The sequence below is a fragment of the Mizuhopecten yessoensis genome, unplaced genomic scaffold (assembly GCF_002113885.1).
Source record: "Mizuhopecten yessoensis strain PY_sf001 unplaced genomic scaffold, ASM211388v2 scaffold8937, whole genome shotgun sequence".
Lineage (NCBI taxonomy): Eukaryota > Metazoa > Mollusca > Bivalvia > Pectinida > Pectinidae > Mizuhopecten > Mizuhopecten yessoensis.
In genome coordinates this window covers 627419-653588 of record NW_018407797.1, presented here as the reverse complement: position 1 = coordinate 653588, position 26170 = coordinate 627419, and the positions used below count along the sequence as shown (strand labels likewise).

Sequence of the window (26170 nt, the reverse complement as noted above, 5' to 3'; positions counted from 1 at the left end):
TTGTATAGACAACATCCTGTGCTGATTCAGGGCGAAACTTCGGTTGGTAAAACGAGTCTTGTCACATGGCTGGCCCAAACGACAGGCAATATGTGTGTCCGGGTCAACAACCATGAACATACAGACCTACAGGAGTACATTGGCTCCTACTCTGCAGATCAACATGGCAAGCTCGTCTTTCAGGAAGGTTTGTTCCCACCATGTTAAATTTTGTCATATTCCTTAATTGTTAAATAAAAAGTAAAATTATATCCAGTATTCAGATGTTTCATCAGCATATGAATATTGAAGTGTTTTCAATAGTATCATTCTTTATTTCCCTTAGTCATCATTTGAAATTAAAGTAAATATATACATTAAACAATATAATAAGAAAAATTCTTAACACGTCTTTAGCACTTTCATCTCCTCAAGGAGATTCTTCAGACTGTTTGATTTTTTCTTTTAATAATATTTCTACGTCCGTAAGGATTAATTTACAGCTGTTATAATATACATTTAACTATTGATTTAATATAAGAAAATGGTTTTCGAGGAAAACAAAAAATTTAACATGTCAGAAATAAATTATCTCTTGATATCTTTATTAGGTGTGCTTGTGGAGGCTATGAGGAAGGGACACTGGATAATACTGGATGAGTTGAACCTGGCACCTACAGACGTCTTGGAGGCTCTCAACAGAGTAAGTTGAATAATGAATATGCCTAAACAGCAAGGGTAGGATTATGTTAATAATAATGTATTCTCAAGATTGTTACTTGAAAATAAATATTCAGTTTACCCGTAACATAGTAAGTGTCCTTTCCCCCAGCTAACAAATCAGTGCTTAATCAAAAGGAAACTTCGTTGAACTCTTTGCACGGACGTTGGATCTCCCACTCCACGTAAATCAGTGTTTAGTTTGACCTGGACTGGGCGAGTTTATATCAGTGATCAACATGCATGGCCTCAACGGGGAAAGTTATGAGCAACACTTAGTATACATTAAACAGGTCAAAGTAAGTATAAATCAATATTTAGTATTAATTCAACAGCGTTGGAAGAGTATGAATTTGCAACTATATACATATTAATACAGATTTACTGCTTATTCTATAATTATCTGAAATTGTTTACCCCTTTTTGAATTTCCCCTTTTTTGTTCAAGAGCAGAGAAAATGTAGAAATGAAATGTGTCCAAAAATTTCCTGTTAGTATGCCCTCAACAGAGTCGGCACAAATATAAAGTATGCCCTCAACAGAGTCGGCACACATATAAAGTATGGTCTCCAAAGGGTAAACGTACCGTTTTTATTCTGCAATAAGACCAGGGAACCTGCATATTAACTCTTGACTCAAAGGGAATGGACAGTTTATTTAGCATAAATTTCTACTTAATTGTATTTGACATGGATGGGCTTATTGTCAGGCATGGGCTTATTGTCAGGCATGGGCTTATTGTCAGGCATGGACTTAATGTCAGACATGGACTTATTGTCAGACATGGGCTTATTGCCGTATACTATGTTTTGTATGTTCTCCAGCAAGTGATGTTTTTTATTCTGACTTTATTACTAGTATCTATTTTTGATAGTTACTTGATGACAACCGAGAACTGTTCATCGCAGAGACTCAAGACACTGTGAAGGCACACCCAAAGTTCATGTTGTTTGCTACCCAGAATCCTCCTGGCCAATATGGAGGTCGAAAGGTAAGAAAGATGTCACCCTGGTAAAATACTAGCGGCTTCCTACCGACTTGGCTAGGGAGAATTTCTCGTTAGCTCATTCGGTAGAGCAAAAGACTAGTAAGCCAGAGGTCCCGGGTTCGACTCCTAGCAGAGGCTTTGAGACATTAATTACCTCTGATACATATACTTAATCATTTAAGAAAATTCTCTACTTTTCTGAATGGATCATTATCATGATTTTTCATGTACATCACCATGACGACGTCAGATATCAACGTACGATTCAGGATGGACGAAACCTGGATTTCCCAACTTAAGACAGTGGAACCTCTCGGATTGAACCTCTGTCATGGCTAGGACTAAAACTACTAAACCGAAACTCTACGAACAACACTGTCCCTATCAGATGCTCAATATGTCAATGTAAAATTGTTAATGTAAATAACTTTAGAAGACACATGTCGTTGAAGCACAACAACGCACCAACACGTTACAGCTGTAAGATATGTCTCGGGTCTTATTGCCGCAAGGATGTATGCAAAGCGCATATCAACAAAACCCATCCTGGAACGGACCCAAACACCAACATGGAAGAAGATACTCACTATAGCCTGAATTCATTGGCCACTAAACCTACAACCTGGAAACCACCACCAGAAGCAACACTTAAGAATATTCAGCAGGCTAAAGAATATTCAGCAGGCTAAATTTAATATTATTCACGCCACCACAGACTACTCAAGGAAACAACAGGGAGTTTCAATATTACAAAAGGACCTATACCTGAGCGACACCGACTTGGAAGGAAGTACGGACGCCACAACAGAACCTGAACCTACATACAGAATGTACAATTACCTATGTAAAACTGACCTACTCAATACAACATTCTGTCAGGATGAAACACCCGAACCCCTGTGGAACAGGGAGGTGAATGTACACAGAGTATACGGAATATTTAACTCTTTATCAAACATAATGAACACTTTAATAATTTAATCATAGTTTTATAATCCCGTCTTTATTATGTACATTTTTACAAATTCTTTGCTTTGAACAAAGTTACAAAAATGACTTATATTTGTTTCTGCACATCGAGGAATTTATTATAAGTTTGGAAATTGGTTTTGTCAAATTTGTTCGCTGAACTTGGTGAAAAGATTGTTAAGTAGCCCTTCATCAGATGTGGTGATGATCGCAAATTTGGAGTTACACAACTATTTCAACGACCGTTTGGTATATTTTTCTTCAAAGTTTGCTGCTAAAATGTATCAAATGTGGTCGTTTAACATCATACTTTGGGTCAGTAATGGGTGGTCGCTGGTCGCGCCAGACAGATGGTCGCTTAATACAGTTAAATTACATAGTAAAAACATGGGGGGGGGGGATGAAAAGTGGTCACATGAAACAGGTTGTTGTTTAATACAGATGGTTGCTTGAGCAGAATCGACTGTACATGAAAATGAAAATAATTATAGTCAAGGTACTTTCTTCATGTTATTGATTACTTTTGTCTCCATCAGATGCTGTCTCGTGCCTTTAGGAATCGTTTTGTGGAGCTTCATTTTGATCAGATCCCCAGTAAGGAGCTGGAGACAATTCTTCATCAGCGATGTGACTTACCTATGTCTTACGCCAAACGTCTAGTAACAACCATGTTGGACTTGCAGGTATAACCATCATACACTCACAGATGTATGAACATCATATTCACAGATGTATAAACATCATATTTACAGATGAATAAACATCATACATATTCACAGATGTATGAACATCATACACTCACAGATATAGGAACATCATACATATTCACAGATGTATGAACATCATACACTCACAGAAGTAGGAACATCATACAGTCACAGATGTATGAACATCATACACTCACAGATGTATGAACATCATACACTCACAGATGTAGGAACATCATATTCACAGATGTATGAACATCATGCATATTCACAGATGAATGGACATCATACATATTCACAGATGTATGAACATCATACATATTCACAGATGTATGAACATCATACACTCACAGATGTATGAACATTATCCATATTCACAGTTATATAAACACCATACAGATTCACTGGTATGCATACAGCCATACATTTTCTTTTCTCTCTTTCTATTCTTCCTTTTGGGCAGTATCTATCTATACAACTGTCTTCATATGAGCTTATACTTTGCGTGGATGTAAAGTCCCATGCAACCATACACTCACAGGTGTATAAACACATGATATCACAGCTGTATGCCCATACACAGGCAACATTTCTTGGTGTCAATTTTAGGTAAAGTTTAGGTCAATATCAGGCGAGGATTTGTTCAGGTCAAATCAACATCAAGAAATATTGGTTGTGTTTGAACAACATACTTATTCACAGGTGTATGAATGTCATACAGACTCACAGGAGTATGAATATCATCAAAATTTATTTGTGCAGGACCATCGTAAAATTTTTACGGTGTATGTTCATCATAAAGACTCGCAGGTGTATGAACACTACACACTTTTTGTTTCTATTTCAGACAAGGAGAAGAGGATCCGGGGTGTTTGCCGGTAAACAAGGCTTCATGACACTAAGAGATCTGTTTAGATGGGCCGAGAGGTACAAATGTAGGAATGTTGACAATAAACACAAGAAGTTTTATGACTGGGACCAGCACATGGCTGACCATGGTGAGAGCCTTTTCTCTCATTGCACTGGGATTAATTTGTTGTACTGACCACAGTGGGAGTGTTTATAAACTTATCATGCGTAATTTACAAAATAAAGTACATGTTGAACTTATAGGCCAAATGTATTAAGCCTAATGCTACAGTATCAGCTGTTATTTGACATCATACCACCACAGACAGTTTTGTCCACTGTGTACGCAGTCCTGGGCCCTTTTTCATGAAACCGTCCTTATGCTCCAGAATGAATTTTGTGCTCGAGACTTATAACTTGCTCCAGCTATAAATCGATAAATATCTTATTTTGTCAATCATTTGGAAACTTTTTTAAGAAACTTAAAAGCTGAATACTGTTTCAATTTTCATATTTTACTTTTTGATCGTTTGACATGATTTAAGTGATTTACAAGAAAGTTGGTTTGAGCACAGAATCCATGTTTGAGCATGAGAATGTTCCATGAATACATGCCTTCATGTAGTGTGTGTTAGGTTATCTGTCTGAAGATTAAGAAAAGTTATCACATATACTGAAACATAGTATTGTTATGCATACTACAGTTTGTGAAATGATAATGCATTTCTGTGCATGAATGTTATAGAATATATGTACATGTATTTATATATCATACATTATATTATAAAAGCAGAAAAAATATCCTTACAGACGCAGAAATAATATAAAAAGAAAAATTCTCAACAACGAGTCTTTAGTACTTTCATCTCGTCAAGGAGATTCTTCAGACTGTTTATTTGAAGTAGATATTGTGTCGTCATAAAATATGATGTCATATAATAGTTCGCTATAGCGACGTCCGCTAAATACGTACCCACCATAGCGAATTTAACAGCAATAAAAATACATAATTATGGTCTTAAGGTAAAGAGTACTACCTGGTATTTGTTTAGGATTTAGAATTACTATTACATGTAATACTATTATTTATAAAAAAAAAAAAAATATTAAAAATATTCTCTGGACCAGCACATGACTGATGTCATATATATATTTATAAACATTAAATCTTGCTGTTGATATATAGACTTTTAGGCTAAATGCTGTTGACTTTGTTCTAACAGTTGTGTTAATGATTTAAAGGTTACATGTTGCTGGCTGGAAGGGTCAGACGACCCGAGGAAGTGACCTTGGTATTAGAGGTCATTCAGAAGCATCTCAAACGTCCAGTAGACCCAGACAAGCTGTTCACCCTGGGGCCAGATACCTCGCCTACAACTGTGAAGCTTTTACAGGAAGTGACGCATCAAACGGTCTCGGAGTTTGGTCACATTGTATGGACCTACAATATGAGGAGACTGGCTGTTTTGATTGGACAGTCCATACAGTTTAATGAGCCTGTTCTCTTGGTGGGGGAAACAGGGTAAGATTTTGTACAACTACAATGTGAGGAAGCAGGGTTTTCTGATTAGACAGGCCATGTTTAATGAACCTGTTCTAGTAGTGAGGGAAACATGGTAAAGTTGTATACATGAAGAACATGAGAAGGCACGCTGTCCTTATAGGGAAGGCCATAAACGTTCAATGTGCCTGCTCTGTTGGTGGGGAAACGGGGTATGAATGATACAATAAACAATATCACACATACGTTATTATCTTTTGTTAAAGATAACTCAGTTATATTGTGAAGCCAGAGGTTGATATATACACAGGTGCCCTTCACACACAAAGATATGCAAGTGTCTGTGCTTGAAGTGAGTGCCATCACAACTTCAGATAAATATAACGGAGTGTTGTTGTTAAAATGCTTACAAGTGTTCATTATGTAAACAAATTCTGTATCAAAGTTACTGATTGATACTTATTGATTGATTAAACATATTGCCTTATTGTCAAAAAGTGCCAAATATTCAAACATTATTCAAGTTTCAATTGATAGATTTTGTTCAGTGAATAACAACTGATGAGCTCTAGAAATGTTATACAAAATGTTGAATTTTTAAATTTTATTGTTCTGGTTGATGTAAAAAATGTTTGAAGCTTTGAGACTGAGGCTTCAAGATTGTTTGGTATTAGTCTTTCTTGACAAGAAGTCTTGTTGTTGAATCCTGGATTCATCGTACCAGGAAAATAACAGAAAATTTTCCTGCACCGTTGTTGTATGCTATCCACAGGTGTGGGAAGACCACTGTCTGTCAGCTGTATGCTGCTCTGAAGAAATCCAAACTCCGCAACATCAACTGTCATCTCCACACAGAAAGTGCAGACTTCCTCGGAGGTTTACGACCCTGCAGGTCACATGACCAAAACCAGGTATGTGGTTGTCTCAAAATATTTGTAACAGTCTTGAGATCAGTATGTGTAGCATTCAACTTTCATTTTCCCTATACTTAAGCAGAGAAAGGATGTTGAGTTATGGAAGTTTGATTACGTTTAATTCTTCCTATGTTTAACACAGGTAAAAGATTTAAATTCATGCTGTCTTAATCTAGTTTCCCATTTCATGTAATTTACAAGAGCGGAAGGTGTGAATTCTGGCTATCTGATACAAGTGTCAGTCTTTCCCTTTATGTACATACACATGGAGAAGAAAGAAAGATCAGGCTGTGTAACATAAGTTTTACTTGCTCTATATTTTATACAGGGAGAACATGGTGTCGCCATACAGTGGGATATAAGTTTCACTTTCCCTATATTTTATACATGGGAGAGCATGGTGTTGCCATACTGTGTAATATAAGTTTCACTTTTCCTACATTTTACACAGGGAGAAGGTGGTGAAAGGAAGCTGTTTGAGTGGGTGGATGGGCCACTGGTAATTTCAATGCGGGAGGGTTCTATGTTTCTGGTGGATGAGATCTCCTTAGCAGATGACTCTGTTCTGGAGAGGCTGAACAGTGTTTTGGAGCCAGAGAGAACTCTTCTCCTGGCAGAAAAGGGAGGTGGAAACAGTCACCATGATGAAGTGGACAGTGTGGTTGCTAAGAAGGGGTTCCAGATTTTTGCAACAATGAATCCAGGAGGAGATTTTGGGAAGAAGGAGGTAAAAATAATACCTGGTAGTTTTAAATGGGAAAAAAAAATGCTTTCGTGTGTCCCTATTCATGATCAAATGATTCAGGTTGTGTAGAAATTTTCCACATTAAATGAGTGCACTTTGACTGGAACAGTAGACAGAACTACAAATGCACAGTTTCAGAGTTTTAAGACAAATAGTAAAATGTATCAAGAAAAATATGTATTTTTTATGTGTACAATTTTATAACATTTTCAGAAATATACATGTGAACCAACCTTGATCTATGCAGGTATAAAGGCAAATTGGTGATAGTCAGCATTTTAGTTTCAGTCAGGAACATCTGAACCCCTTGATGTGTATGTGCCAAGTACCTGAGCCTGTCATTTTCATTTTAGGTTCAGCTGTTGAATCGGTTGAACTAAAGATGTTGAAAGGGCCCTATATTGTGATTTTGAAAATTTTCAAAGAGGTCTTGACACCTGTGTTTTGTAGTTATCTCCTGCCCTGAGAAACAGGTTCACAGAGATATGGTGTGCCCAGACTGAACAAAGTCAGGACCTGGTAGACATTGTAGAACACAATCTAAAGAGTGGTATACACCTGTGTAACCAGGAGGACGGTACCAGTGGCATTGGGCGAGCAATGATGGACTTTATACGCTGGTTCTCAAACAACGATATTGCTAAAAGGTACAGTAGACCCGACACACTCTGGTACTCCATTGACCACATCAGAATGTTCATGTAATGTTGGCATATTTCCTGTTGCAAACAAGTTAAAGATGTTGAAATGTGGTTACCTGAAGTTACCAGTAATAATGGTAAATAATATACAACATCTATATAGCACCCTAATATACAACATCTATATAGCACCCTATATAATTTGTAAAATTACTCGATAGCACTTATGGATGATAGTATTAGTTATAATTATGAAACAAAAAAAAAAGGCTTACAATCACCTTTATACATTAAGCAAGCAGATAATCATTGCTATGTGCACATGAATGAATAAATGAAGGGAAAACAGTGAAAAACATTGATATATTTTCGTGCTTGAAGAATATATTAATATGATTCTGTGCCACAATATTTTGATTCGTAATACATGTATCATTTATAGGGGCAGGTATTGCAAATGAATTTCATATTGCAATACATTGTTATGTTTTAGCAAATATTGCAATTTCTTACATACTTACTAATAAATACAGGATTTTTGTATATGCGATACGACACAATAGCTCTAACCAATATCAGCCCTCGCCGTATCACACCCCAAAAGTCGTATCGGCCCCCGCCGTATCACACCCCAAAAGTCGTATCAGCCCCCGCCGTATCACACCCTAAAACCTGTATCACCCCTTTTGGAAATTTTTCGTTTTTCAATATTTCAAAAGGAACATAGATCGTAAAATAGTAGCTTTTATTAGTTATTTTAAAAGTATGTAATAAACAGAATAAAACACGCCTTTTTCCATATCACACCTAGTATCAACCCTCGACCAGAATCAGCCCTCGGGCTGATATTGCAGTCTCGGGTTGATACTTGGTGTGATATGGAAAAAGGCATGTATTATTCTTTACATATCACACACTTTAGTACATTTTATATTATTCAGCAAGCTTCAGTGATATATATATATATATGCTTTACACACTGACATTATTGATGAGAAGGATTTTGATAAAATAAAAAAATTGTTAACTTCTCTTCTTTGCATTGCTTAAAATAGATCACCAAGGCATGATATGCATCAGAAAATGAGTTTTACATTCACGAGTTCTGCATCAACACTGCTATGGCCTATATTACTGTAAAGAAAGCAATATCCTAAGATATTTAACATTAAGATACAATTTCTGGTCATGATACACTTTATGGTATGTTACCTGAAGCTAACGACTATTAACAGGTGCACTGTGAGTATACGAGACATTCTGTCCTGGGTTCACTTCATCAACACATGCTCAAAGACACTGGACGAGGAAGGCATGGAGACGGATGACCATAACTACAACAAGCTGGACCCTGCTCTGGCCTTCATACACGGGGCATGTCTTGTGTTTCTGGACGGGCTCGGCTCAGGTACAGAGACTTTTACCTTATCAGTAGTTGTATATGTATATCTGTAATTTAATAATTTCATACTTTATGTAGTAATGGGGATATTTAATCCATGATTTTCTGTAGAAGTTTGGAATTTAATTTATGAAGCATCATTGTTTGTATACATGCAGGAACCACGAGTCGAGGAAACGATGCAGATATACGGTACGTACGCGACCTGGCTCTCAAGTTTCTTCTTAAGCTGGTCAATCACATGACCCACCAGGTATACAGTCTAGCCACGCTAGGCCTTATTGACTGCACCGGTCAGCCCAAGACGGAGTCTTTCTCCAGCCTGACCACCACTGGACACTCGGAACTGGACGATGCTGTCCAGACAACAAACACCCAGTTCTGCATACATCCTTTTGCCATCAGTCGAGGTATGTACACTCTTTAGTCTGTTAGACTGAATGTCATCTGCTACAACTGTCTGTGGTGTTAGTGGTGTGTGGGACTTCACAACTGCAAAAGGATCACTGTATAATGTGTTCTTCAAAAACACTAGTTGATATACGTACAGTACAAGTAGTGCACTTCACAAATAGTACTGAGTACAAATGCTACATGCATTGACACAATATTACACAAATAGAGGTATACATATTGACTACAGAATTTGATGTTTATAACTGATCATTATCGTGAATTCCAACGAGTTGATGGTGATTGTGCTTTGTTTACTGTGGTTGATGAAAATAGTTCTTTGTTTGATAGGGGTTGATGATAATAGTTTTTTGTTTGATAGGGGTTGGTGATAATAGTTTTTTGTTTGATAGGGGTTGATGATAATAGTTGTTTGTTTACTATGGTGGGGGAAATTAGTTGTTTGTTTGATAGGGGTTGATGATAATAGTTGTTTGTTTACTATGGTGGGGGATATTAGTTGTGTGTTTGATAGGGGTTGATAATAATAGTTTTTTGTTTACTATGGTGGAGGATATTAGTTGTTTGCTTGATAGGGGTTGATAATAATAGATGTTTGTTTACTATGGTGGGGGAAATTAGTTGTTTGTTTGATAGGGGTTGGTGATAATAGTTTTTTGTTTGATAGGGGTTGATGATAATAGTTGTTTTTTTACTATGGTGGAGGATATTAGTTGTTTGCTTGATAGGGGTTGATAATAATAGATGTTTGTTTACTATGGTGGGGGAAATTAGTTGTTTGTTTGATAGGGGTTGGTAATAATAGTTGTTTGTTTACTATGGTGGGGGGTATTAGTTGTTTGTTTGATAGGGGTTGATAATTATAGTTGTTTGTTTACTATGGTGGAGGATAGTAGTTGTTTGTTTGATGGGGGTTGATGATAATAGTTTTTTGTTTGATAGGGGTTGGTGATAATAGTTTTTTGTTTGATAGGGGTTGGTGATAATAGTTTTTTGTTTGATAGGGGCTGATAATAATAGTTGTTTGTTTACTATGGTGGAGGATATTAGTTGTTTGCTTGATAGGGGTTGATAATAATAGATGTTTGTTTACTATGGTGGGGGAAATTAGTTGTTTGTTTGATAGGGGTTGATGATAATAGTTGTTTGTTTACTATGGTGGGGGAAATTAGTTGTTTGTTTGATAGGGGTTGGTAATAATAGTTGTTTGTTTACTAGGGTGGGGGATATTAGTTGTTTGTTTGATAGGGGTTGATAATAACTCTGTACCTATTGGGTGGTAGCTGTGCTCTACTGATATATACCACCTTCTCTGGGTATAGTTAGCTGGGTGCTAAATGTAACTGGAAAGAAAAACTGCAACAGTCAGACTGTGATATACGACCAGGACCTCTGAACTTAGACAGATACTTAAAGCAATTAGCAGCTCTCTGTGGGCCAATCCAGTTACGCTATAATTAGGTGCCACAGAGGCTGAGTGGTTAAGGCAGCTTACTGTCTATGATCACTAGACCTCCACCACTGGGTCCTGAGTTTGAGGCCTACGTAGGGCAGTCACCAGGAACTGGCTGCAAGTGGACTCAGGGTTTCCTCCACCAACAAAACCTGGCTCATCATTAAATGACAAAATCTGTTAATAGGACATTAAGCATAAACAAACCAAACACTGCAATTAGAGAATTACAGAAAAATTGGCCAGATATTATCATATTCCATATACATGCAGGCAGGAATACGAGGAACAATAATACAGTATGAAAAATAACCCAAACTACTCATCTTCGTTTCTTTCGACCAAAGGTATGAAGAGGTATGAGGATGGCGACGGGTACGCCCTCAAGGCACCCACTACATGTGTGAACGCCCAAAGGATACTGCGAGCCCTTCAGCTGACCAGACCTCTGCTGCTAGAGGGGTCACCAGGAGTTGGCAAGACTAGCCTGGTCGCGGCGATAGCCAAGGCAGCAGGTCAGGAACTCGTCAGAATCAACCTGTCCGAACAAACGGTGAATATAGCATTGGATATTTCTTGTATAAGTTTTAGAGGGCACATTGTGAAATGCTACAAATAAAAAATGTTTTGATATTCAGTAACGTAGGTCTCTAAAATATTACCTAGTATATACATTTGACTTTATCGAAATGTCCAAACAGATGTCTCATCATAACTTATGAAGTAAATTTTTGAAGCTTTACATAATATTTTATGTATACTGCATTTATTCTATTATTATTCTGTTTCAAAATAGGGGGTGGACTTATTAAAGGACACTTATATAGTATTTATCAGAAGTTCTACTGAACTGCTATAGATCTAAGAATGGGCTTATGGCCAGGCATGGTCTTATTGCTGGATAAATATGGTAATTAGTAATTATTCTGAAAGTGGATTGATTCAGGTGTGACAATGAAGTAACATGCATGTGTGTGACTATTTTAGGATGTGACCGACCTGTTTGGTGCTGACCTACCTGTGGAGGGACAGGAGGGGGGAGTATTTGCCTGGAGGGATGGTCCTCTCCTACAGGCTCTGAAGGCTGGTCATTGGATTGTACTAGATGAGGTAACAATACATTAAACAATGGTATTTTGTTTAATTTTGTTAAATTAAAGAGACGTTTACAATCATTATATTTTGTCAAACAATTTGTATTTAGTCAATTCATATAACAGTATTTCAATTCATATGCTTAGGTTTTCCCTGTTATGTACCGTATGGGGACTTTCTATAAAGTTCCCGATCATAAAATGAAGGCTGATGGTGATATTTTGTGGTTAACCACTCATAACTCTAGTCACCAACCATTCAGCAATTACTATGCTGTTAACCCTTTCATCTCTATGTAACTTAAATAGACTCTTGAGTATTGATCTTGATGTGTCCATTATGGTCTACATTGGTGAAAGGGTTATATTGACTGGACAGAAGCGTGTAAAATGTACATGTATTTCAGCTGAACCTAGCTTCCCAGTCGGTGTTGGAGGGTCTAAATGCTTGTCTAGATCACAGAGCTGAGGTGTATGTACCAGAATTAGGACAGACTTTCCACATACAACATGACAAGACAAGGTTGTTTGCCTGTCAGAACCCACTGAATCAGGGAGGGGGCAGGAAGGGGCTTCCAAGATCCTTCCTGAACAGGTTTACACAGGTGAGTGGAAGTATGTGTAAAAAGGGGTTACCTAAGCCCTTTGTAAAAAGGTTTACACAGATAAATAGGAAGAGGGGTAGAAAGGGGTTACTCAAGCCCTTCGTCAAATGGTTAACACAGATGAGTAGGCAGAGGGGCAGAAAGGGGTTACCCAAGCCCTTCATAAAAATGTTTACACAGATGAGTAAGGAGAGGGGTAGACATGGGTTACCCAAGCCCTTCATAAAAAGGTTTACACGGATGAGTAGGGAGAGGGGTAGAAAGGGGTTACCCGAGCCCCTAATAAAAAGGTTTACACAGATGAGTAGGAAGAGGGGTAGACATGGGTTACCCAAACCCTTCTTCAATGGTTTACACAGCTTAGTAGGGAGAGGGTTAGAAAGGGGTTACCCAAGCCCTTCATCAGAAAGGTTTACACAGATGAATAAGGAGAGGGGTAGAAGGGGGTTATCCAAACCTTTCCTCATAAGGTTTACACAGGTGAGTAGGGAGAGTGTAGAAAGGGGTTACCTATATGCCATTTCTCCATGGGTTTACACAGATGAGCAGAGGTCCGTCCTCAAACGGATTGTAGGGTTAAGTGGAGAACCAGGAAGGGGGCAAGAGGTACATATTTTACAGGTGTTTTGTATGATTATATTCATAATGTAATATATATCTGGCCACTGTGTACACTAAATGGTTATCAATGTTAATTTATAAGTGTTGATTATTTGGTATACCACTTTTACAGGTGTATGTTGAACCGCTGACAATGGCCGACCTGACCTTCATTTCCAGGACCATGTACCCCAGTATACCTCCAGACCTCCTCACTCACATGGTCACGTTCAACATGCAGGTTTGTTAGAATCAGTTACATTTGTTGTAATGGTAGTTATAGCTAAATATACAGAAGTCTGATTGTTATGGTTTCATTACAACATATATAGTGTACTGTACATTACAGAGTATATAGTGTATTGTACATTACAGCATATATAGTGTACTGTACATTACAGCATATATAGTGTACTTCACAGTACAGCATATATAGTGTACTGTACATTACAACATATATAGTGTACTGTACATTACAGCATGTATAGTGTACTGTACATTACAGTGTATATAATGTACTGTACATCACAGCATATATAGTGTACTGTACATTACAGCATATATAGTATACTGCACATTACAGAGTTTATAGTGTACTGTACATTACAACATATATAGTGGACTGCACAGAACAGCATATATAGTGTACTGTACATTACAGAGTATATAGCGTACTGTACATTACAGAGTATATAGTGTACTGTTCATTACAAATTATATAGTGTAATATACATTACAGAGTATATAGTGTACTGTACATTACAGCATATATAGTATACTGCACAGTACAGAGTTTATAGTGTACTGTACATTACAGCATATATAGTGTACTGCACAGTACAGCATATATAGGGTACTGTACATTACAGAGTATATAGTGTATTGTACATTACAGCATAAAGTGTACTGTACATTACAGCATATATGGTGTACTGTACATTACAGCATATATAGTGTACTGCACAGTACAGCATATATAGTGTACTGTACATTACAGAGTATATAGTGTATTGTACATTACAGCATATATAGTGTACTGTACATTACAGCATATATAGCGTACTGCACAGTACAGCATATATAGTGTACTGTACATTACAGCATATATAGTATACTGCACATTACAGAGCTTATAGTGTACTGTACACTACAGCATTTATAGTGTGCTGTACACTACAGCATTTATAGTATACTGTACATTCCAGCATATATAGTGTACTGTACATTACAGTATATATAGTATACTGCACATTACAGAGTTTATAGTGTACTGTACACTACAGCATTTATAGTGTACTGTACACTACAGCATTTATAGTATACTGTACATTACAGCATATATAGTGTACTGTACATTACAGTATATATGGTATACTGTACATTATCTAATTGATTGATATCAAAGTTTTATTTATACACAAAAAATGTATGTATTAAACATGTCGCAATGTGTTAAGACTGACTGGTCCCTTTGTCCATAAAATATATATTTTCTATAAATCCCATGAATAATAAAAGTTGTATATAATATTTTATTTCCTCTAGATCCATCAGGAAATCACAGTTGACAAGAGCTGGGGTCAGAAGGGCAGTCCCTGGGAGTTTAACTTGAGAGATCTGTTCCGATGGTGTGATCTACTCTGTCACAGTCAGGTACAAGCCATTCTTTCATACAGTTTGAGAGAATTTCATTAAATTTCATGTGTACCTGTTTCATCCCTAGATGGTATGTTGCAGATGCTAAAAATGTTTACCTTCAAGGTTAAAGTCAAATGTGATATTTTCCCTGACCAGATCAAACATTATCAGAAAATTCTGGCCCCAAATTCTACATCTCCAGATAAAATTTCTATGTTTCTGGTAACTACCTCTTCGGAACTCTGTTGATCTGACAGTACCATGGTAATGAATCAATGTAGAAAAATATTTTATTCACAATATCTATATGCACATGTGACCTGCAGGCTGTAAGTGGATTCAACCCTGGAGAGTATGTGGGACTGCTCTACAGAGAGAGGCTGAGGACTCTACAGGACAAAGACAAGGTAGGCCCTACTATACTGTAGGTGTAGACTAAGGACACTGCCGGACATAGACCTTTTAAGTAATGGCTGAATGTGATTTAACTGTAGGGAAATTAAAGGTATTTTTGTAATAGTGATGATAAATTTATCAAAAGGTTCTTTTCTGATTATTTCCACTGTGAATTTCAACTTAAACTAGCAAAGTTTCACTAAATCACAATATGCATGCATAAGATGACTTGCCAGGTATTCAAGTCGAGTTGTGATTGTTGGGTTTTGTTTTTGTCAGGGAAGATGATTTTAGACATGAATCGACACGATCACTAGGCAAATCTGGCCCTTTATGATATGACAATACCATTGAGTGTGAGAAAACTCTGAAATAGCCTGTTAATGTACTGTCCCTGCTTTCACCTGGTCTGTTTTAACTATAGGCATACAGGAAGACATTATATATAGACACCCGATTCTTGTATACACCTCGTATAGTAATGGTCATATATGATTTTAATGTAGGTGAAGGACCTGTACGAGAAGACATTTCCAGACAACTTAACGTTCTATACACCCAGTAGATATGTAACCATATCCGACAGTGTAATACAGGCAGGCCACTCCTTTCTACCCTGTGAAGAGTATGTGTCAAGGGAGACAACTCGGTCCCTATACCTCCTTCATCACCTGTTAGAACCAATGGAAGCAGTGATGAAGTGTGTCCAGATGAATTGGATGTCCATTCTGGTAATATTTATGACATATATACATAAAGTACTTCTGTAATATCTTACAGTGTAGACATAACTATTTGTTAAATTCTACGAAATGTGAATTTGTTCAGAATTGAAAAGATTTACTAGAGACAGTTCTACCAGACAGTTTGTTGATTGATCTTTGTTATTTCCTTTGTCCCATTGTAAATGTTAGGCCAAATATTCAGAAATAGTAATTACATATTGAAATGAACACATTAAATGTGGTAATTTAAATTTGTCTACAGGTTGGGCCACAGTCCTGCGGTAAGACCAGCCTAGTCCAGCTACTGTCCAGCTTGACCGGTCATCACCTGCATGTTCTGGCAATGAACAGTGCCATGGACACCACAGAGCTGCTGGGTGGATTTGAACAGGTTTAGTATGATACTTCAGTAACACAATACTGCTGTACAATGTGTGGATTTCAATGTGTTATACAATAACTAAAGTGATCACCATACATCAACTGTACTGCTGTATAGTGGGAAATTTTCGCCAAGTTAAATTTCCCCCTGCAACGGTAAAACACATATTTGCCAAGTTTAAAATTTGCCCTTTACATTTATTTACAATGTGTATTATGTTGTTTATGAATGTTTGCTGTAATGATAAATTGACCCTCACTTAGTAGGGCAAAAAAGGCAAAAATTTAACTGCAACAACAAATTTCCAGTGTACAGCATCCCTGGGCCAACATTGAACCAAGAAGAGGAGCTTATCTTTATCGCTGAGACAGGCGTTGCCAATGTACTTACTGACTACCTTTCTGTTATTGTAGGCTGACATACAGAACCATGTAGAGAAACTTATCTACCGAACCGAGTCTGTGGTCTCCAATACCACCATACTGCTGCTTCAAGGTCAACAGGTCGACATGGCGGGGAAGCTGCAACAATCCTGGAACAGCTTCAGGCAGCATGAGGATACAGGTGGGAACATCAGGGATATGTGGAAATGATTATTTTCCTGATTGCTTCATTGGGTATCCAGTGATGGATTAAAGTTATACCTCCTACAGGAAAATCACATTTCTTAATTGGTCGAATTCAGTCACATGACCCAACATTAATTCCAAGGTCTGGCTTACCATGTGACAGATTTTTTTTTTTTATCTCAGTCGTTAACATTAACACCTTGATATTGACCTCAAAATCCAAAGTGTGGGTAAATGTTATGATGACAAAGTTGGAACATCAAGAGCCTTCACTTGCTTGCATCTTGCAAAAATGCAGACACAATCTACTGGTGATTGTGTTACCTCATATCAAAGTCTCTCAGCAGAGACAGTCGTTGTCCTGCTCTGAGACTTTGATATGAAGTAAGTGGGGTATAAACCTTTTCAGTAAAACAAAACAGTTTACTCCAGTAACGATCAGTATGCTTAAAGTAAGACTCTTGACCACCTGCCTTATCTGCATAATCTGACCACTGCCTTACTACCTTGCTCAGTTGACTTAGTATTGTTACATCTAAATTCAATGGTGATATTAGCCAAATATTCTCAATAACCATTTGTTCAACCCTTTCAATTTTAGTTCAATTCGCCAACAAAACAAGAATTAGGATTTTTACATGATTCATTGCATTCTGTAATTATAATATGTTAGAAGACTAGAGCAATTTTGCTGTTTCAGAGTCTGGAACAAAACTGTCCAGTGTGGAGGAGCTACAAGCTGTCAAGGTCAGGGTCACTCGTCTGTCTGAGGTCATCAGTACTATACAACAGTCTCTTCAGACCCAGACATCTGACAAAGGAGCTGGTGAGGATGTAACAAGGCATTTTACTCAGATTGCTCAATATTTTTTCTTATGTATCTAATGAAACTTTATTTAACACAACTAGACGGGAGTTGTTTTACTTGTAATATTACAGTTAGGATTTATCATCATCCTCATATAATGTATTACAGGTAATTATTACTGCATGCCTATGTAGACATGTAGGTTGATGAGAAGTCTCCATGTTGTATGTATTGTATGGTACTACAAACCTACATGGACAAAATGTTTCAGAGATGACTCACCTAAATGGTGGTGCATAAAGTATACTATGATATACATTTCTCACATTTCCCCGTGTGTAAGATAGAGTTGTCCAGGGTAAGATAGGGGTGTAGGAAATTTCTATCTTACACCCCATTTCTTGTGAGGTGACGTCACAAATTTCATTAAATTTCATGTGTACCTGCAGAAAAGGCAACGTGATGAAATTAAAACCTTTTACTATATATTAACCGTACTCGTTACAAAGATGTGATTAATTTTTCTGCGCAATACTGTTTGCAAATATGGGATATGCTTAATCTGGCTGGCTGATTCGTTTTCGTCTAAAAAGCTTTAAAAAGGAGGGGGGGGGGATTGGTATTTTCAAAATGGTGGCCAGTCCAAATGCATTTTCATGGTTTCTGGGCATATTCTGGTTGTTGGAATGAGAGAAAAATACCCTTTCATGCCCAAGGGTGTAGGATAGGGACATTCCACCCTCGGGATTTTCAAATTTGGCAAAACCCTCTGCAAGTTTGAAAACCCCTCGGGTGGAATTTCCCTTTCCTACACCCCTGGGCATGAAAGAGTCTTATATACTTCATCCTGAAGAATATGTTCTGAGATTCCATAATTTTGTCATTAATTAACCTATATGTAATTTAATATTGATGGATAAAGACTTTGTTCACATCCTGTATTTATTCTTACTTTGATGACTGACATTTCAATTTTCTTTCAGAATTTTTGAAGACTGTAACAGACCTGGAGTCAGATTTGACAAAGATGACCTCTAAGTTGGCCTTGACCTCTGTGGGGACAGGTGGTGGGGCGTTTGAGTGGATTGACAGTGTGCTGGTGCAGGCTTTACAAGCTGGTCACTGGCTACTCGTTGACAATGTCAACTTCTGCAGGTATGAATCTACTGTTTACTGTATACCATGAAATTTTCTCCCACTAAAACATTTTCCTTTCTCCCATAGACTCAATTTTCACCCAGTGCACCTTTTTCGCCTTTCACATGAAACTACTATGTGTATTATGTTTTCTACCTAAATTCTCTGTAACGATAGTACGCCCTTATCAGGGAGGGTGAAAGCACGAATACAAAACCTGCTGCAAAAAAATCTTGATGTACTGTTTATCTTTTGTATATATAGTGGTTCTCCAACACACGCTCATTACATAGGATTTTGAGGAAATGAGCTGCAAGGCACATGATATAACAACATTTGGATGTCATGCTCAGCAAGCTTCAAAAAAATCAAATCAAATGGAAACAAGGGTTCAAATTCTGTTGATCATAGAATCTACTCGTGTGTAAAATAGGGCATTTTGTCTCAAAATCAAGTACAAAACACCACCTTTTTAGCATTTCTCCACATTATATTTTCTGAAGGTTGCATTAAACATGAATGGGAAATTCCTGTGAATTGCAGTAAATAAAAGCTGGATCATAAGAGGGCTACTCCCATAACACATATTATCCTCCCAGGATTCCAGGTTTTATTTAGAGGAACTACCCATAAAATGTAATGAATAATTTACATGGAAGTAATAGGCAGTAAACACACCCATAGATACTGGTGTTTATTTGATGCCCAAGTGTCAAGTAGAATTTCTAATGAAATAACTGTGATAAAACAGTGTTAAAATGATAACAGTGTTACTGTGGGCCCTTTTGCATTTCCGGTTCAACCGGTTTGTCTGTTTTTGAATGTAGCATTTTCGGGTATAAATCTTGGCAGGCCTGCAAATGTTTATGCAGGCCTTGTAAGGTTTTGTCAAGATCAGATTACTAGGTCCAACCTTATGTCATAAATGAACAACACTGGTCCAACTAGTTCAACCGTTTTTATTGCGATAAACGAATGCGACCTATGCAGTACAGTTATTTAATGCTAATTATGCTATTTTGAATAATTTTTCAGTGCCTCTGTCCTAGACAGACTGAACGCCCTGTTGGAGCCGCATGGTGTCCTCACCATCAATGAAAGAGGAGTTATCGATGGTGCCATCCCCACCATCACACCACACCCAGACTTCAGGTCAGTATTGGTGCAGTAGATATCCCTACCATCACACCACACCCAGTCTTCAGGTCAGTATTGGTACAGTAGATATCCCTACCATCACACCAGACCATGACTTCAGGTCAGTATTGGTACACTAGATACCCCTACCATCACGCAGCACCCAGACTTTAGGTCAGTATTGGTACACTAGATATCCCTACCATCACACCACCCCCAGACTTCTGGTCAGTATTGGTACAGTAGATACCACTACCATCACCCCACACCCAGACTTCAGGTCAGTATTGATACACTAGATATCCCTACCATCACACCACCCCCAGACTTCTGGTCAGTATTGGTACAGTAGATATCCCTACCCTCACACCACACCCAGACTTTAGGTCAGTATTGGTACACTAGATACCCCTACCATCGCACCACACCCAGACTTCAGGTCAGTATTGATACACTAGATATCCCTACCATCACACCACCCCCAGACTTCTGGTCAGTATTGGTACAGTAGATATCCCTACCATCACACCAGACCATGACTTCAGGTCAGTATTGGTAGACTAGATACCCCTACCATCACACCACACCCCGACTTTAGGTCAGTATTGGTACAGTAGATATCCCTACCATCACACCACACCCAGACCTCAGGTCAGTATTGGTACAGTAGATATCCCTACCATCACTCCAGACCATGACTTCAGGTCAGTATTGGTACACTAGATATCCCTACCATCACACCACCCCCAGACTTCTGGTCAGTATTGGTACAGTAGATACCACTACCATCACCCCACACCCAGACTTCAGGTCAGTATTCGTACACTAGATATCCCTACCATCACACCACACCCAGACTTCTGGTCAGTATTGGTACAGTAGATACNTCCCTACCATCACACCACACCCAGTCTTCAGGTCAGTATTGGTACAGTAGATACCCCTACCATCATCCCACACCCAGACTTCAGGTCAGTATTGGTACACTAGATATCCCTACCATCACCCCACACCCAGACTTTAGGTCATTATTGGTACAGTAGATATCCCTACCATCACACCACACCCAGACTTCAGGTCAGTATTGGTACAGTAGATATCCCCACCATCACACCACACCCAGACTGCAGGTCAGTATTGGTACAGTAGATATCCCTACCATCACCCCACACCCAGACTTTAGGTCAGTATTGGTACAGTAGATATCCCCACCATTACACCACACCCAGACTTCAGGTCAGTATTGGTACGGTAAATATCCCCACCGTATGACCACACCAAAGCTAAAGTTATAGATTAAATGTACTGTATGTAGTTTGTCAACTACATGATCAGGAATCCTATACTTTATCAAGCATGTTCTTTGGAATGATAGAAATGTTTTCTTTACAATTGTGTATGTTTTACATTGTAATCACATTATTTCGTATTTCATATAACATGGAGATAGGTAATTTCATGAAAATATTCTTCTGTTAATAGACTGTTTTTGGCCATGGATCCAAAATTCGGAGAAATATCAAGAGCCATGAGGAACCGAGGAGTCGAAATCTTTATCCCAGGGGAGGTAAGCATTATATTATTTCTTCTGATGTATAAGTGTTAAATGTGAATCTTTGGTTATATTCACAGTAATTCTGCTAGTGCCAATGTTGTTAAATCTGGAAGAGCCAGCTGTAGACACCCTAACAATATAATTTGCAAATTTTTAATAAATTGTAATAAAATGTACTTGTTGAGTAAAACATGTTTGTTTTGTAGGAGGATGGGTCACCATACAGCCAACATGACATCAAGGTCATGTTACAAGGTCAAGGTCTCTTGGATGCCGGGGCTTGTGATTGGTTGATGGCTCTACACAGTGTCATGAGAGAGAATATTTCCTTTGGGGAACGACCTGTCATTCTTGATCTAATCCATGCTGCCATGGTGACGCAACAACAGAGAGACAGAGGCATTGCATTGGTCAAGGCGCTGATGCATGCATCATGTGACGTGTATGTCAAGAATATCAGAGCAGTTGTCACAAGAAAGGTTTGTGCATTTACAGTGTAATCATTTCTATTGGCCTACAAATGATGTGTCACTCAACGCCTCTATTTCAACCAGACATGTTCTTTAGGTTTGCTTAATCTTGGGCATCTTGTACATTTCCTCCCAAATATTGACAGGTGATGGTAACCATTAGTTTACCTGCTGATGGAGTCTGTAATTACTGATGCTTGACAGGTACTATTTTGGCACTATATGTAATGTCTTGGGGTTCAGAAATGACCCTCTAAATAGATGTTACATCCAACTTGTTTGTTGCTCAGACATACAATATGCACACCTTCCCATATGAAAAAAACTTGCCTTATTCTTGTGTAAAAGTAAAGAAAATTGTACTAATGTCTTCAAAATTATATTAGGAGATTGTCAGTAACCACATACTTGCAGGGTAGATATAATTGTCACCTCATGCAGTATCATTTTTTATCATTATGTTAACTACACTGGTGTTAACCAAAGGTACATTTGTACATGGGAATTACACATCTGGTTGACTACCAGCTCTACACTTCTATACGCATAACAAGCTATCTTGTCTTCCATGACAACCACAGTTGAAATGTGTCATTATTTTAAAATATGTTATGTGTGGTGGGAGTTAATCCTTTCACCACATAGGGGTGAAAGGGTTAACAGCAAAATAGCATTTGATCTTCTGACACTTAGCTTACTTTTTTAACTTGATAATTACATGAATATATTTCAATATTGTTTTTGCATAGCATTTTATTAACCATATGTTTAAATACATGTTACAGCTTGCTAGGCAGCTGTGGGAGGATCACTGTCATCTACTTGGTGATGTGTCATCTGATGTAACAGGAGTTACCATGGAGATTACCAGCACAAAGGATTTCCATGAGGATAAACAACTTTCCAATGTTAAAATACATGGGGATACTTTCCTGACCGTTCTGGAGAGGTGTATACATTTACTCAAGAAAAGGTAACAAGCTGAACTTTTCTCCTTTAATATTGTGTATACTGTGTACAGGAAATCTGTTGATACTCATGTTAACCAAGCTAAAGGTTAGAACACTTACCTCTTCCAAGTCCACAAATATTGACTTTGATATATATTGTTACAGTTTTACCAAATCTTCTTTGTAGATGTACATATCAAAGCAGCATACCTGCTGATCATATATTAGCACACTTTGTGCTAATTTGAAAGAACTGGATTATGATTACTGCAAACATGAAGTACCTGAGTGTATGTTATTATTAGTGGTGAATGTATGTTTATCTGATATATGCATTCATAACAATACACAAAAATCAATATAAACTGTACAACTCTCGGTTATTTACCATAATTGAACACTCTTTCACCAGTATCTCATATGTGTTTATACTGAATTTGTTTTACAGAGAATTTTCAGAACTTAGATGTAGGATGCAAAATTTGTGGCATGCTGGGATACTGTTCTTAAATTTATCGTCAAGATCACACAGACAGCTACATTTTGATTGGTTGATCTCCACGATTAAACGTGTGTGGCCTGACAAAAACAGGTGTGCATTAAACAAAGAAGAGTTGTCTGCCCTTGAAGCCTTCGCTGAAAATCTTTGTGAAAGCCTACAGCATGTGATGACTGGAGAGTTGGTGGTGCCACTAACCCAGTATAACCAGGATGATCTCTTCTCCTGTAACATAGCAGGTAGGACATTGACCTCCCCTCCCTCCCCCCTCCCCTCCCTCCCCCATATGTGTGTGACCTTGAACTCTCCTGTAACATAGCAGGTATGACATTGGCCTCGTCTCCATATGTGTGTGACCTTGAACTCTCCTGTAACATAGCAGGTATGACAATGGCCTCCTCTCCATATGTGTGTGACCTTGAACTCTCCTGTAACATAGCAGGTATGACATTGACCTCCTCCCTATATGTGTGACCTTGAACTCTCCTATAACATTAGGTATGACTTTGGTCTCCTCTTCTTAAAATATATCGAGTTTGACGTCATCTCTTCCCCGATATATATGACCATGACTTTTCCTATAGTATATCAGCGATGGGCTCAACTTCCACACCTATATTTGTGACTTTGACCTTTCCAATAATATTGTCTGAAATGTGATTTTTGTTTCAGACCTGTTAGTCAATGGTCCAGTGGATGCGAGATGGAATCCTCAGGCTCTCCAGCAGTTTTTCCTGACTTGTCAACAGACATCTAATTATAACATCCAATTCAACAGGTAAGTGATTGTGGTATAAAGCCATTTAATTGAGGCAATACAGAGTAGCATCAGCCTTACCTTGGCTTCATCACTAGGTTTTGGCACTCTTTTTAGGAGTTAGATTTAATATTTCACTGTTTTGTAGGTTCCACATGATGCAGGCAGCTGTCATTAAACTCAACTCAGCTTCAGATGAGGCTCTTCTTGAAAGACTGAGGGCTTTTACCAACAGTGAGTATAACTTGTAGGATAATACTGGTAGCGTACTATTTGTTTGTTAAGGAGATCAAAATCAATCAGAAAATAGACTCAGTAACATTTCAATGAGGATTATAAGTCATAATCTGTGATGAAGGAATGTCATTATCTCATTGTAATGTATCAGTGTTTGAAAATTAATGTTATGTTTGAAAATAAGTTGATTTGTTATGAATGTGTGTCTATTTGTTTGCATTATTGTTTTTTCATTGCAGATTTTTTTAAGCAAGCAATGTGTTTGTGATGCAAAAAAATGAATGAGTTCTTAACCATAGAAGTTGCATTTTTATACGCCCGTCAAATTTGACGGAAGTATTATGGTATGGGGTCGTTCATCTAGCGTAAACTTTTGTTTGTCTGGCAATCCCCTCCTTCATTCTCGACCGATCTATTTGAAACTTGGTATACATTATAATCATGATATGAAGTTGTGTCTCCCTTGAAAGAATTTTTATTTGACAATTTTTCCAAAAGTTATTGCCCTTTGTTCATTTCAGTATTTGATTTTTTGTCCAGAGATCTTCTCCGACATTTTTTGACAGATTTCTTTGATACGTAGTAGGCTAAATACTCATGATATGTTGTTGTGTTTCCTTGAAAATAATTTTGATTCAACAATTATTGCAAAAGTTATTGCCCTTTGTTTATTTCAGTATTTGATTTTTGTCCGGCAATCTTCTCCTACATTTTTCAACGGATCTCTTTGAAACTTGGTATACATTATAATCATGATATGAAGTTGTGTCTCCCTTAAAAGAATTTTTATTTGACAATTTTTCCAAAAGTTATTGCCCTTTGTTCATTTCAGTATTTGATTTTTTGTCCGGAGATTTTCTCCTAAATTTTTTATAGCATGTCAGCTAACCACTCTTAGAATGATGCAGATTTGATTGCAATGTAAGAAAGTATATAACACTATATGGCATTCGACGGGCATATATTGTTCCTTCCCGCGTTACTCTTGTTAAGACTGCATAAATGAAGTTTTCTGTTGTATTTTATATGAATTAGCCCTGGATAGATGTGACCACATACAAATATATTATCTATACACTGTTCTTTTACAAGACCAACCCTTGGTAGACAGGACCACACTAGTATGTAGCATATACATATATTTATGTACTGTTGTTGTTTTACAGAATCGGCCCTGGGTAGACAGGACCATACTGAACTCTGTGATATATATGTACTGTTGTTGTTTTACAGAATCGGCCCTGGGTAGACGGGACCACACTGAACTCTGTGATATATATTTATGTACTGTTGTTGTTTTACAGAATCGGCCCTGGGTAGACGGGACCA

At 37.7% G+C, this 26170-nt stretch overlaps 1 protein-coding gene across 1 annotated transcript in view; it reads left to right on the top strand.

Moving 5' to 3' along the window:
• LOC110456881 (midasin-like) overlaps positions 1-26170 on the top strand; it is a 91461-nt gene that overhangs the window by 22579 nt on the left and 42712 nt on the right. The window contains exons 23-51 of the mRNA XM_021507911.1: positions 9-187; positions 591-682; positions 1574-1690; positions 3193-3339; positions 4211-4361; positions 5455-5734; positions 6486-6624; positions 7079-7354; positions 7823-8019; positions 9249-9421; positions 9574-9825; positions 11630-11835; positions 12270-12392; positions 12784-12981; positions 13715-13822; positions 15127-15234; positions 15546-15626; positions 16122-16346; positions 16603-16731; positions 17136-17286; positions 17992-18117; positions 19083-19254; positions 20272-20388; positions 21856-21940; positions 22135-22407; positions 23184-23371; positions 23797-24086; positions 24520-24625; positions 24753-24838. Coding sequence (XP_021363586.1) covers positions 9-187; positions 591-682; positions 1574-1690; positions 3193-3339; positions 4211-4361; positions 5455-5734; positions 6486-6624; positions 7079-7354; positions 7823-8019; positions 9249-9421; positions 9574-9825; positions 11630-11835; positions 12270-12392; positions 12784-12981; positions 13715-13822; positions 15127-15234; positions 15546-15626; positions 16122-16346; positions 16603-16731; positions 17136-17286; positions 17992-18117; positions 19083-19254; positions 20272-20388; positions 21856-21940; positions 22135-22407; positions 23184-23371; positions 23797-24086; positions 24520-24625; positions 24753-24838 — 4775 coding nt within the window. The remainder of the gene's footprint in view (positions 1-8; positions 188-590; positions 683-1573; positions 1691-3192; positions 3340-4210; positions 4362-5454; positions 5735-6485; positions 6625-7078; positions 7355-7822; positions 8020-9248; positions 9422-9573; positions 9826-11629; positions 11836-12269; positions 12393-12783; positions 12982-13714; positions 13823-15126; positions 15235-15545; positions 15627-16121; positions 16347-16602; positions 16732-17135; positions 17287-17991; positions 18118-19082; positions 19255-20271; positions 20389-21855; positions 21941-22134; positions 22408-23183; positions 23372-23796; positions 24087-24519; positions 24626-24752; positions 24839-26170) is intronic.